The sequence below is a fragment of the Pan troglodytes genome, chromosome 1 (assembly GCF_028858775.2).
Source record: "Pan troglodytes isolate AG18354 chromosome 1, NHGRI_mPanTro3-v2.0_pri, whole genome shotgun sequence".
Lineage (NCBI taxonomy): Eukaryota > Metazoa > Chordata > Mammalia > Primates > Hominidae > Pan > Pan troglodytes.
The window spans coordinates 48,535,130-48,548,942 of NC_072398.2; the positions used below are offsets into that span (position 1 = coordinate 48,535,130).

General features: G+C 41.9%; 1 protein-coding gene across 11 annotated transcripts in view; it reads left to right on the forward strand.

Moving 5' to 3' along the window:
- KIF14 (kinesin family member 14) overlaps positions 1–3,484 on the forward strand; it is a 67,919-nt gene extending 64,435 nt beyond the window's left edge. For 10 of the 11 annotated variants that reach the window (XM_054657221.2, XM_063793963.1, XM_016935230.4 and 7 more), the window contains 2 exons: positions 421–559; positions 1,260–3,484. In XM_054657221.2, coding sequence (XP_054513196.1) covers positions 421–559; positions 1,260–1,639 — 519 coding nt within the window. In that variant the 3' untranslated portion in view covers positions 1,640–3,484. The remainder of the gene's footprint in view (positions 1–420; positions 560–1,259) is intronic. The other variant, XM_063793962.1, reaches the window with a different exon arrangement.
- The last annotated feature ends 10,329 nt before the right edge of the window (positions 3,485–13,813 follow it).

Sequence of the window (13,813 nt, forward strand, 5' to 3'; positions counted from 1 at the left end):
ATAGATTATTCCCATGTCACAGGTAAAGAGAAAAATTAAGTATATGATCAATGTGTTAAAAAGGAGAGTAATTCCTATGGCTTGAAAATTTTTATTTAAATAAATGAGAACTATTATAAAGTTGAGCTCTTAAAAATGAAATAAATGTATCTTTTAAAGTACTGAATAATAAATGGCACTGTTACTTTATTCCATTCTCATGTAATAGGATGACAGACTTTGAAAATTCTGATTTCTTTTGAAAACAGTAATTACTATTGTATTTTGATCTTGCTTATAGAAATAGAGTTAAGCACTGGTGAGGAAATTAAACTCTCTTTCTTAAAGAGAAGATTCTGGCAATTAAAATCATATTGACTGAGCCTTACTGCCATTGAGCCTGTTAATGTATTATTTTAAGTATTAACTTTATTTATACAGAAAAGTTTCAGAAGGCAAGTACAAGAAGAAAACTTTGAATACCAAGATTTCAAGAGGATGGTTAATCGTGCTCCAGAATTCTTAAAGTTAAAACATTGCTTAGAGAAAGCTATTGAAATTATTATTTCTGCACTGAAAGGTATGATTCTCCAAATGGAGTTTATAATCAGAATTTTATATTTTAAGGAACCTTAGACATCTTTCTTTTTTTTTTTCGAGACGGAGTCTCGCGCTGTCACTCAGGCTGGAGTGCAGTGGCTCGATTTCAGCTCACTGCAACCTCCGCCTCCTGGGTTCAAGCGATTCTCCTGCCTCAGCCTCCCAAGTAGCTGGGATTACAGGCATGTGCCACCATGCCTGGATAATTTTTGTATTTTTAGTAGAGATGGGGTTTCACCATGTTGGCCAGGCTGGTCTCGAACTCCTGACCTCAAACAATTCACCCACCTTGGCCTCCCAAAGTGCTGGGATTACAGGCATGAGCCACAGTCCCCGGCTGACATCTTTCCTTTTTATTTCTAACCTTTTCATTATTTTAGTCATTAACTGAAGCCTACCAATGCTACTTCACTGATATTAGTTACCCATATAGGAACTTTTATTTATAATTAAATTCTCACTTAATATGTATATCAGTACTTCTACCTAAATAATTAGATCCTGAAAAACCAAGTGCTTATCTAGCAAATAAACACTTTAGTTGACTAATCTTAAGTAGTTTGGAATTGTTTTGATAGGGTCACTTTGACTTAAAAGATATCTAGAGTCTATAAAAGTCATAAATACCTGATGAAAACTGAAAAGGCTAATTAACTTTTCCCTCTCTCTCTTGCACATAGGATGCCATAGTGATATAAATCTTCTCCAGACTTGTGTTGAAAGTATTTGCAACTTGGCCAATGATTTTTACAGTGACTTCAGTGTGCCTTCTACTTCTGTTGGCAGCTATGAGAGTAGAGTAACTCACATTGTCCACCAGGAACTAGAATCTCTAGCTAAGTCTCTCCTCTTTTGTTTTGAATCTGAAGAAAGCCCTGATTTGTTGAAACCCTGGGAAACTTATAATCAAAATACCAAAGAAGAACACCAACAATCTAAATCAAGCGGGATTGACGGCAGTAAGAATAAAGGTGTACCAAAGCGTGTCTATGAGCTCCATGGCTCATCCCCAGCAGTGAGCTCAGAGGAATGCACACCCAGTAGGATTCAGTGGGTGTGAATACTGATGTGTAGGCACTTTTATGACCACCCATGAAAGAAAAAGAACACTTGCTAGGCAATTTTCTTTATGCAGGAGAGTTTAAGAGAAATCAGTACAGATATTTCAAAAAAGTCCATGTCTTTTTATCTTTAAAATATCTATTTATCAAAGGCCGGACGCAGTGGCTCACGCCTGTAATCCCAGCACTTTGGGAGGCTGAGGTAGGCAGATCACAAGGTCAGGAGTTCGAGACCAGCCTGGCCAACATGGTGAAACCCCGTCTCTACTAAAAATACAAAAATTTGCTGGGCATGGTGGCGCGTGCCTGTAATCCCAGCTACTAGGGGGGCTGAGGCAGGAGGATCGCTTGAACCTGAGAGGCAGAGGTTGCAGTGAGCCAAGATCATGCCACTTTACTCCAGTCTGAGCAACAGAACGAGACTTAGTCAAAATAAATAAATAAATAAATAAATAAATAAAATATCTTTTTATCTTTAAAGTGTTTAACATTGGTATACTGTCTGTAGTTGGTTCATTAGTCTGTTTATAAAGGGTTATTTTCTCATGAGTGGAAACCTGAACAATCAGTTACCTTTGTGCCTATGCCTTCTCTCTCCTCAGACAGCTGGGATGTTTATGGTGAAATGGCCTATACAAGTTTAACTAAGACAACTTAACTTGCATTGTTAATCAAAAATTCTTTTCTCAAAGGGTTAACTGGTTGCCATTTTGAATAGTATGTTCAAGGGTGTAGCTTCCTGTTTCTTTCCAAATTATAAGTAGCTGCCTAAATATAGTATAATTATATATTAATAATATGGCTTGCTGGCATAGTAGTTTACCCTGTTATCTGTGTTTCATAATGGGGGCTGTATGAATATTATTTAAAACTAATTAAATGTTGCCAGAATTATACTAAACTGTTGGATGAGATTAGGAGATCAGAGGCTGGACCTTCTCTTGATAATGCTTGTTTTGTTAAAGGTATAATGAAATAATTTGTATATGATTTGATGAAGATTAAAGACCCTTATTTTCCACAGCTTTTAAATAAAAACCTTTATTTATGATCAAGTAATAAAGATAATATTCTACTTGTGGGATCTTACATTAAGGAAATAGTTTGACATTTTTGACCTCAAGAGTATGTATAATTTGAAGAGATACTTCGTAACTATGCTTGGGTGATATTGAGCAGTTCCTAAAGAATAATTCATTTAAATAACCTGATCCTTTCATTTGCCCTTTTCGAATTTACAGATACTACTTGTACATTTGGCATAACTAGTTGAAATTGGCCATTCGTACCATGAATAAATCTGATAGTTTCCTTGTTAGGAAGAGATTGTAAGTAAATACGGTCATTGCAGTCAGAACAGTATTAGTGAACCTTGTGTGATGTTTTCAAGCTCTTTAAAATGGTACAATGTAGCACATTTGCTTTCACTTCTTTTTTTATTTTTGGCATTTGACCTTGTATTCTTTCTGAAGCTCTATATATGTTTTTATTAGTCAATACTCTGGCAAGTAGCACTTTGCTTGTCCAGTTTGCTGGAGTGTAGATGTACATATGAGGATTTCCCGGGAGGTGCACTTCTTTGAAGAACTTCCTGAAGTACCTGTATAGTAGTTTTCATCTTAATATTCAGTATTTAATCTTCAGTTTGTGCTTTGTAAACTCATGACTTAATTGGTCAGAAACTTTTTAGTGTCTTTATAAAATTTTGTATACATATTTATACTAAACACATTGTGATACTGTATTTGAATGAATGGTGAAAAAATATTTGCTATTGGAATTATGTGCACTGACAAGAAATGTTATAAAGAGAATGCCTTTAATAAATCTTTTCAGCATTAGAATTGCTTCTTGGTCTATGCTCTTTTATTTTACTGATTTTCTTTGTTTATTTTACTCTTCATTCAAAATAGCTCTGCCTTGATAATAGCTAGGCTAGTGTTGCAAATCAAGTTAATAATTAGGAAACACTAAACAAATATTAATATTGTCATAACAACTATTTTTTTTAACATTGTTCTGCCTCTCTTTAGTTGATTATGCCTGGAATAGATTTATCACCATGTGGTATGTGGAAAGAGCATGAGCTTTGGAGTTTGACATATTTTTCACACATTTGGAGTGTGAATCCCAGCTAGGCTGCTTAGTAACTACATGACCTTAGACATGTTACTGTCTTCACTCCCATTCCTTCATCTGCAGAAAGAAAAGTAATACCCACCTCATGGACTATCTATCTATGAGCACTTAGTGAGAAAAATGTGGGAATAACTGCTGGCAAGTAGTAGACTGTTAGTGAATTTATTTTCTGTCCTTTTCATTACCAGCTACAAAACCCTTGTTATGTATATAAGATCACACTTGGTGCAGGCATATGCCATTTATAACATTCTGCCAATGTGCCAAATTGTATTGCAGTCCTTTATGGCATACCTGAAAATATATCTGCCGTCATTTTGTTCCATGATAATAAATGGACAATAAAGATAACTAAACATTATCTTACTGCTCTTAAAGAAGGTATAATGTGCTATGTGTCCTCCATGGAGTCAGTCCATCTGAAAGTTTTAGCAAAAGGCTGTTTTGTCTAGTTAGCTAACTAGCATACTTGAGTTTACAGAGCCAAACTATGTGCCAATAAGCATTTCAAGGTTTTCCCTAAATATGGAAAGTAAGAATTAATCACAGGTGAGGGGAAAAGGTATCAGTAGTTTGGTTCAGTTAAAAAAAAGGTTATGTGCCCAGCTTCCTGTGCATAATTCATCAGGTAAGTTTGTGCTCTGGATTTTGCAAGTTACAGTCATTGCATGATATAATCAAGACTGAGCTTTTCCATCTTTCTTCCTTTAGCCAATATTAGTTTATGGGATTTTTAGATGTGGAGCATGGCCATTTAGTTTGTTTTAGTATCTGATAGCTAGGTTCATTCATTCATTCAAATAATTATTTACTTAATGCTAGGTATGCTGTTGGTGTTAAGCCATAGCAACCTGAAAAAGATTAGATTGCCTCATGGACTTTTGAGAGGCCCAACTTGTTGGATCCCAGTTGTTCATAACATTATATTTTCTCGATGCCAAAGACCTCTAAACACACTAAACTCAAGTTGGGATTATGCCTGTAATCCCAACACTTTGGGAGGCTGAGGAGGGTGAATCACTTGAGGCCAGGAATTTGAGACCAGCCCGGCCAACATGGTGAAACCCCAACACTATTAAAAACACAAAAGTTAGCCGGCATGGTGGCGCATGGCACGCCTGTAATCCTAGCTACACAGGAGGCTGAGGCAGGAGAATGGCTTGAACCCAGGAGGTAGAGGTTGCAGTGAGCCTAGATCGCGCCACTGTACTCCAGCCTGGGTGACAGAGCGAGACTCTGTCTAAAAAAAACAATAATAAACAGGCATGGCAGTGTATGCCTATAATCCCAGCTATTCGGGAGGCTGAGGCATGAGAATTGCTTGAACCTGGGAGGCAGAGGTTGCAGTGAGCCAAGATTGCGCCACTGCACTCCAGCCTGGGAGACCAAGGGAGACTGTCAAACAAACAAAAAACCAAACAAAAAACACACACTACACTCGAACATACAGGAGAACCACCAGAGAATCGCTGACTTATTCAAGACAGAATTCAGGGGTAAACTTTTGATGAAGCAGATGGCAACTGGAAACTGCATATTTCCTGTTGCTGAATGGTCCTAAGCTCAGAGAATCATAGGTTTTTAAAGAATTTAGCCGAGCACGGTGGCTCACGCCTGCAATCCCAGCGCTTTGGGAGGCCGGGGTGGGTGGATCACCTGAGGTCAGAAATTCGAGACAAGCCTGACCAACAAGGTGAAACCCCGTCTCTACTAAAAATACAAAAATTAACCAAGCGTGGTGGCACGCGCCTGTAATCCCAGCTACTCAGGAGGCGTAGGCAAGAGAATCGCTTGAACCTGGGAGGCGGAGGTTGCAGTGAGCTGAGATGGCCACATTGCACTCCAGCCTGGGCGACAAGAGTGAAACTCCATCTCAAAAAAAAAAAAAAAAAAAGAATTTAAGAGCGATTTTGTGGTAAGTCACAGGCTTTCGTTTCTCTGGCTAATATTCAGTGAAAACCTCTGAATTTGTCTAAAGAGCGAGCATCTGCCCATTAGGGGGCCTCATTTTCGCGAAGAGCAGATTGTGCTGTCCACTAAGAAGATGGAGAATCTCTGAAATTTGGAAAATGGATATCACTTTCTATGGCCCTACATCCCCCTCTTTTTAAAATGGTGGCTGACGTCTATAACCCCAGCACTTTGGGAGGCTGAGATGGACAGATCACGAGGCTAAGAGATCTAGACCATCCTGGCCAACATGGTGAAACCCTGACTCTACCAAAAAACACAAAAATTAGCTTCGCCTGTAGTCACAGCTACTCGGGAGGCTGAGGCAGGAGAATCACTTGAACCCGGTAGGCAGAGGTTGCAGTGAGCCGAGATTGCACCATGGCACTCCAGCCTGGCGACAGAGCAAGACTCTGTCTCAAAAAAAAAAATTATATATATATGTGTGTGTGTGTGTGTGTGTGTGTGTGTGTGTGTGTGTGTGTGTGTTTACGGGCCAAGCATGGTGGCTCACACCTATAATCCCAGCACTTCCGGAGGCCGAGATGGGAGGATCACTTGAGCCCAGGCATTCGAGACCAGCCTGGCCAACATAATGAGACCTGGTCTTTATTTAAAAAACAAACAAAAAAAGGCCAGGCACGATGGCTCATGCCTGTAATCCCAGCACTTTGGGAGGCTGAGGTAGGCAGATCAACTGAGGTCAGGAGTTCAAGACCAGCCTGATCAATATGGTGAAACCCCATCTCTACTAAAAATACAAAATTAGCCGGTCGTGGTGGCACATGCCTGTAATCTCAGCTACTCGGAAGGCTGAGGCAGGAGAATCACTTGAACTTGGGAGGTAGAGGTAGTGGTGAGCCGAGATGGCGCCATTGCACTACAGCCTGGGTGACAAGAGCAAAACTCCGTCTCAAAAAAAAAAATAAAGCTTTTTCCCCAGTTTTATTGAGGTGTAATTAACAAATAAATTGTGTATATTCAAGGTGTGCGATGTGATGGTTTGATATACAAACACATTGTGAAATCATTACTACAATCAAATTAACACATTCATCACCATACGTAGTTACTATTTGTGAATGTGCGTGTAGGGGGTAAGGACACTTAAAATTTACTCTTAGCAAATTTCAAGTATACTATACAGCATTATTTTTTTTTTAATTTAATTTTAGATGGAGCCTCACTCTGTCACCCAGGCTGGAGTGGAGTGGCAGGACCTCGGCTCACTGCAACCTCCGCTTCCCGGGTTCAAGTGATTCTCCTGCCTCAGCCTCCTGAGTAGCTGAGATTACAGGTGCCCACCACAATTCCCGGATAATTTTTGTATTTTTTAGTAGAGACAGGGTTTTACCATGTTGATCAGGCTGGTCTCGAACTCCTGACCTCGTGATCCGCCTTCCTCGGCCTCCCAAAGTGCTGGGATTACAGACATGAGCCACCACGCCTGGCCTACTATATACAGTATTATTATACACCTTGCTATACATTAGACTCCCAGAATTCATTCTTCTGATAAATGAAAGTTTGTATCATTTGATCAACATCTCTCCATTCTCCTCACCCTACCCCCAACCCGTGGCAAACAGCCTTCACCTCTCTGCTTCTATGAATTTGACTTTTTAAGAATCCTCACACAAGTGAGATCATATAGTATTTGTCTTCCTGTGTCTGCTATTTCACTTAGCACAACATCCTCAAGCTTCCTCCACGTTGTGACAAGTGGCAAAATTTCCTTTTTTAAGGCAGAATATTCCTGTTTGTGTGTGTGTGTGTGTGCGTGTGTGTGTGTGCATGTGTGTGTGTAACATTTTCTTTATCCATTCATCCATCGATGGACAGTTAGGTTGTTTCCAGGTCTTAGCTATTGTGAATATTGCTGCAATGAACATGGGAATGCAGCTATCTCTACAGGGTGCTAATTTCATTTTCTCTGGGTATATACCCAGAAGAGGGATGGCTGAGTCATATGGTAGTTCTATTTTTAGTTTTTGAGGAATCTCCATACGTTTTTCTATAATGGCTATACCAGTTTACATTCCCACCAACAGTGTACAAGGGCCCCCTAATTTCTTTTCTTTCTTTCTTTTTTTTTTTTGAGACAGAGTCTCACTCTGTCACCCAGGGTGGAGTGCAGTGGCATGATCTCAGCTCACTGAAACTTCTGTCTCCCGGGTTCAAGCAATTCTCCTGCCTCAGCCTCTTGAGTATCTGGGGTTAGAGGCGCGTGCCACCACGCCTGGCTAATTTTTGTATTTGTAGTAGAGACGGAGTTTCACCATGTTGGCCAGGCTGGTCTCGATCTCCTGACCTCGTGATCCACCCTTCTCAGCCTCCCAAAGTGCTGGGATTACAGGCGTGAGCCACCGTGCCCGGCCGGGCCCCCTATTTTCTACATCCTTGCCAACATTTACCTCTTGTCTTTTTGATCACAGCCATCCTAACGGGTGTGAGATGAAATCTCATTGTGGTTTTGGTTTGCACTTCCCTGATGATTAGTGATGATGAGCACAAATTGCGATGCCAGATATTTGCCCATTTTCTTCTCCATTTTTGTCTCTCCAGCCTCCTGTTTTGGGTGCTGTGATGGATGATCACCATTTTCCCCTCCTTCTCTCCCTAGTCACCCCACTGCCCTCTGCCTCAACTCCCCCAGCTGAAACTGCTCTCACCAAGGTCATCAGTTAACTTCTAATTACAAAAGCCAAAGGAATTTTTCAGTCTTAATCTCACTTAATTGCTCCCTTTCTTTGGAAATTCTTTCCTCTCATGTCTCCACAGTAGAATATGCCTGAGTTTTCTGATTGTTCTTTTCTCGTCTCTTTCATGAGCTTCTTATTCTCCACCAGGTCTTTTAAATATTAGAATTCTGTGTGTTGGTTGAACAAAAATGTATTGTACTTGAGAGATGGATACCCTAAGTACCCTAAGTTACTTGTCACTATGCATTATATACATGTAACAAAATGTCATGTGTACTCCATAAATTCGTACAGAAAAATTTGGTGCCCAGGCCGGGAACGGTGGCTCACGCCTGTAATCCCAGCACTTTGGGAGGCTGAGGCGGGTGGATCACTTGAGGTCAACAGATCGAGACCATCCTGGCAAACATGGTGAAACCCTGTCTCTATTAAAAATACAAAAATTAGCTGGGCGTGGTGGTGTGCACCTGTAATCCCAGCTACTTGGGAGGCTGAGGCAGGAGAATCACTTGAACCCGGGAGGCAGAGGTTGCAGTGAGCCGAGATTGTGCCACTGCACACTGCACTCCAGCCTGGGCAAGAGCGAGACTCCATCTCAAAAAGAAAGAAAGAAAGAAAAAGAAAGAAAGAAAGAAAGAAAAAATTTGGTGCCCAGTGTGACCTTTTCCTTGCAGTCTCCTTACTTTCCCTAGAGATCAATGCATAGTGAAGCTGTTGAGGGCGTGGATTCTAGAGGTTCTGCTTCTTACTCCCTACCTCTCTGCTCACTTCCTTAACTCTTAGAACTTCTGTTTTCTTATTTCTAAACTGGTACCTTCAGGGTCATGGCTTTGAGGGCTAAGTGACACGACACCTCACAGACACAAGCACTTAGCACAGAAAACCCGATGCATGATAACTCAAGAAATGGTGGCCATGATTATTAATTTTATCTCCTTGAGTGATGTAACCACTGTTTATAAGCTGATACTCCCAAATGTACATTTCTTTCTTTTGAGCTCTCTTATTCAATTGTCTACTTGGCCATAATACAAGTACCTTAAATCTAAAGGTATCTAAAGAGTTAACTCATACTCTATATCTTTTCCTTTTTCTTTTTTTTTGAGACAGAGTCTCACTCTGTTGCCCAGTCTGGAGTGCAGTGGTGCTATCTCAGCTCACTGCAGTCTCTGCCTCCTGGGTTCAAGCGATTCTCCTGCCTCAGCCTCCCAACCCTATACTTTTTAAATCTAATTCTTCCTGTATTCCTTATCTTAGCTGAAAACGCCACCGTCCACAAAGTCACCCAGACCAAAAATCGTAGGCTTATTATCTATTTGACCACCCCTGATCCTCACAATAACCCCAGAAGGTGAGTGCTATTATGATCCCCATTTCACAGATGAGGAAAATGAGGCCTCTTGGCTTTGTAGTACAGAATCTCAGAACCAGAATTCCTGGGCCAAAGTCCATGCTCTATATCCCTTTCTTCTAAAATAAGTTCCCGTTGGAAGCTAATTAAGCAGCACACTTGCTGCTGCCTCTGCGGGGGAACGCTCTTCCTCCAGGAATCCCCGTGGCTCCATCTCACTTCCTATAGGTTTTAACTCAAGTGTCATTTCCACCAGGCCTCCCTCCCTCCCCTTTCCTCACAACCCTCTGTCCTCTTTCCCTGATTTAATGTCTTCTTGGCTCTTTTACCAGCTAGATACTATGCCATAACTTTTCCTTATTTTTCCTTTTTTTTGAGACGGAATCTTGTTCTGTCTCCTGGGCTAGAGTGCAATGGTGTAATCTCTGCTCACTGCAACCTCCGCCTCCTGGGTTCAAGTGATTCTCCTGCCTCAGCCTTGGGAGTAGCTGGGATTTGAGGTGTGTACCACCACGCCTGGCTAATTTTTTGTATTTTTAGTAGAGATAGGGTTTCACCATGCTGGTGAGGCTGATCTCGAACTCCTGACCTCCTGATCTGCCTGCCTTGGTCTCCCAAAGTGCTGGGATTACCGGCGTGAGCCACCGCGCCAGGCCTATTTTTCTTATTTACTGTTTATCTCCTTTCACTAGAAGGTAAGCTCTGTGGGAGCAGGAATTTTTCATTTGTTGCGCACACTGTTGTATCTCTAGCACCTAACAACACCCAGCACGTGGTAGGTGCCAGTAAATACCTGTTGAATAAATAAATGAAGCAAACGAACAAAACAAATTGTAAAGAAAAGAAAAAACCCTAGTTACTGTTTGTGTGATTAAAAAATTACCATCTAAGAGGAACTTTCTGAATCCATAGTTGTTTTTAAATTACTATTATTATTTTTGAGACAGACTCTCACTCTGTTGCCCAGGCTGGAGTGCAGTGGTGCGATCTCAGCTCATTGCAACCTCCACCTCCCGGGTTCAAGCAATTCTTGTGCTTCAGCCTCCCCAGTAGCTGGGATTATAGGCATGCACCACCATGCCCGGCTAATTTTTGTATTTTTAGTAAAGACAGGGTTTCACCATATTGGCCAGGCTGGTCTCGAACTCCTGACCTCAGGTGATCCACCCACCTCAGCCTCCCAAAGTGCTGGGATTGCAGGCATGAGCCACTGTGCCCAGCCTAAGTTATTATTATTATTATTATTATTATTTTGAGACGGAGTCTTGCTCTGTTGCCCAGGCTGGAGTGCAGTGGCATGATCTCTGCTCACTGCAACCTCCTCCTCCCAGGTTCAAGTGATTCTCCTGCCTCAGCCTCCCGAGTAGCTGGGATTACAGGCATGCACCATCACACCTGGCTAATTTTTGTATTTTTAGTAGAGATGGGGTTTCACCATGTTGGCCAGGCTGGTCTCAATCTCCTGACCTTGTGATCTGCCCACCTCGGCCTCCCAAAGTGCTGGGATTACAGGCGAGCCACTGAGCCCAGCCTAAATTATTTTTTTAATTGAAGAAAAATTCACATACAAAATATGAACATATCATAAGCCTTTAGTTCAGTGCATTTTAACAATTGTATTTGCCCACATAATCACCACCCAAAATAAGGTATAGAACATTTCCATCATTCTAGAAAGTTATCTTATGTCCGTTTCCAGCCATTTCTCTCCTCCCAATGCCCAAACCACTTTCTGATTTCTATCACAATAAATTATTTTTACTTGTTCTTGGACTTCATAAAAACGGAATAATTCAGTATATATTTGCTTTTTTTTTTTTTTTTTTTTGAGACAGAGTCTGGCTCTTTCACCCAGGCTGCAGTTCCGTGACATGATCTCAGCTCACTCTAGCCTTGACCTCCTGGGATCAAGCAATCCTCCCACCTCAGCCTCCCAAGTAGCTGGGACCACAGGTGTGCGCCACCATGCCTGGCTTAATTTTTGTATTTTTTTTGTAGAGATGGGACTTTACCATGTTGCCCAGGCTGGTCTCAAACTCCTGGGCTCAAGAGATGTGCCAGCATTGGCTTCCCAAAGTGCTAGGATTACAGGCGTCAGCCACCATTCCTGGCCACAGTATATATTTAGGTATGTGTCTGATTTCTTTTGCTCAACAAAATGTTTTGTGATTTATCTATGTTGTTAAATGAACCTGTAGTTAGGCCCTTTTATTGCTGAGGAATATTCCATTGTATTGCTATACTGCAACGGGTTTATCCCTTCACCTGCTGAGGAACACAGGGGTTATTTCCATTTTTGAAAACTTGCCCAGATGGATCGCTCTGTCTTTTTGTAGTTGTTTTGTTATTTAAGTTTGGTATTATACTTAGTGCAAGCTCAGCTCTTAGGATTTGGAAGTCGTTCTTCTTGCATTTTTTTCTTCTGGATCATAAAGGTCATACCTGTTAATAACCTCCTTAGACCTCCCTCTAAGCTTCTCAGAGCCCTGTAATGCTCTCCCCTTCCCTCACATCCCCTCTCCTCCATCCCACTTCTGGGCAGTTGGGCTCCAACAATGCCCCCATCTCCTTCCTCCCTGGTCCACTTGCTTGCTGCCCAGAACCTGCTGCTTCTGAGAGCATCAGAATAGCATCTCCTATATCCTCCAGGTGATCTCCCCTACTGGAAACCCCTTAGGGATTTTTTTTTTTTTTTTGAGATGGAGTCTTGCTCTATTGCCCAGGCTGGAGTGCAATGGTGCATTCTCGGCTCACTGAAGTCTGCCTGGTTCAAGTGATTCTCCTGCTTCAGCCTCCCGAGTAGCTGGGAATACAGGCTCGCACCACCATGCCCAGCTCAGTTTTGTATTTTTTGGTAGAGACAGTGTTTCACCTTGTTGGCCAGCCTGGTCTCAAACTCCTGACCTCAAGTGATCCACCTACCTCAGCCTCCCAAAGTGCTGGGATTACAGGCGTGAGCCAACACGCCAGGACCCCTTAGGGATTTTAGATAAACTTCACCTATTTACTATTCAAGAACAGAAAAGGGAGAAAGACTTCTTTAAGCTTCTTGATTGGAGTTCAGGTTATTTCCCTACTTTCCTCTCTAAAACCAAACCTCCCTCCCCGACTACATAATTTAGAAGAAACAAGTTGGTTCAAGTGGATAAGAAAGGAATTTAAGAAAAAGAAAACTGCCTCAACCCCAGGCTATGATGTAACTCACAGCCTCCTTCTGGGAAGGAGTTAGCATTCCTGATACAATGCTTGAGGAATGTTCTACTGGTACAAAAAGAGATTCTGAACTTCTGGGAAGCCAGGGCTACCCACTCACCTGACTGACTACACACTTTTTCACTAGAATTTTTTTTTTTTTGAGATGGAGTCTTGCTCTCTCGCCCAAGCTAGAGTGCAGTGGCATGATCTTAGCTCACTGCAACCTCCGCCTCCCAGGTTCAAGCAATTCTCCTGCCTCAGTCTCCCAAGTAGCTGGGGCTATAGGCGAGTGCCCCGCTAATTTTTGTATTTTTAGTAGAGATGGGGTTTCACCATGTTGGCCAGGCTGGTCTCGAACTACTGACCTCAGGTGATCCACCTACCTCGGCCTCCCAAAGTGCTGGGATTACAGGTATGAGCTACCGCACCCGGCCAGACTTTTTTTTTTTTTTTTTTAACCCAACCTAGAGGCTGAAGTGAGAACATTGCTTGGGCCCAGCAGTTCAAGATCAGCCAAAACAACATAGTGAGACCTCATCTCTACAAAAAAACAAAACAAAACAAAACAAAACAAAAAACCCAACAACAAAAAAACTTAGCCAGGCGTGGTAGTGTGCACCTGTGGTCCCATCTACTTGGGACGGTAAGATGGGAGGCTCACTTGAACCTGGGAGGTCGAGGGTGCAATGAGCCGTGATCATATCACTGTACTCTAGCCTAGGTGACAGAGCAAGACTCTGTCTCAAACACACACACACACACACACACACACACAATGATTCTCTAGCCATTCTCTTTTTCCAGAAAATGTCTCTACCAAAAAGGACTCATTGAAC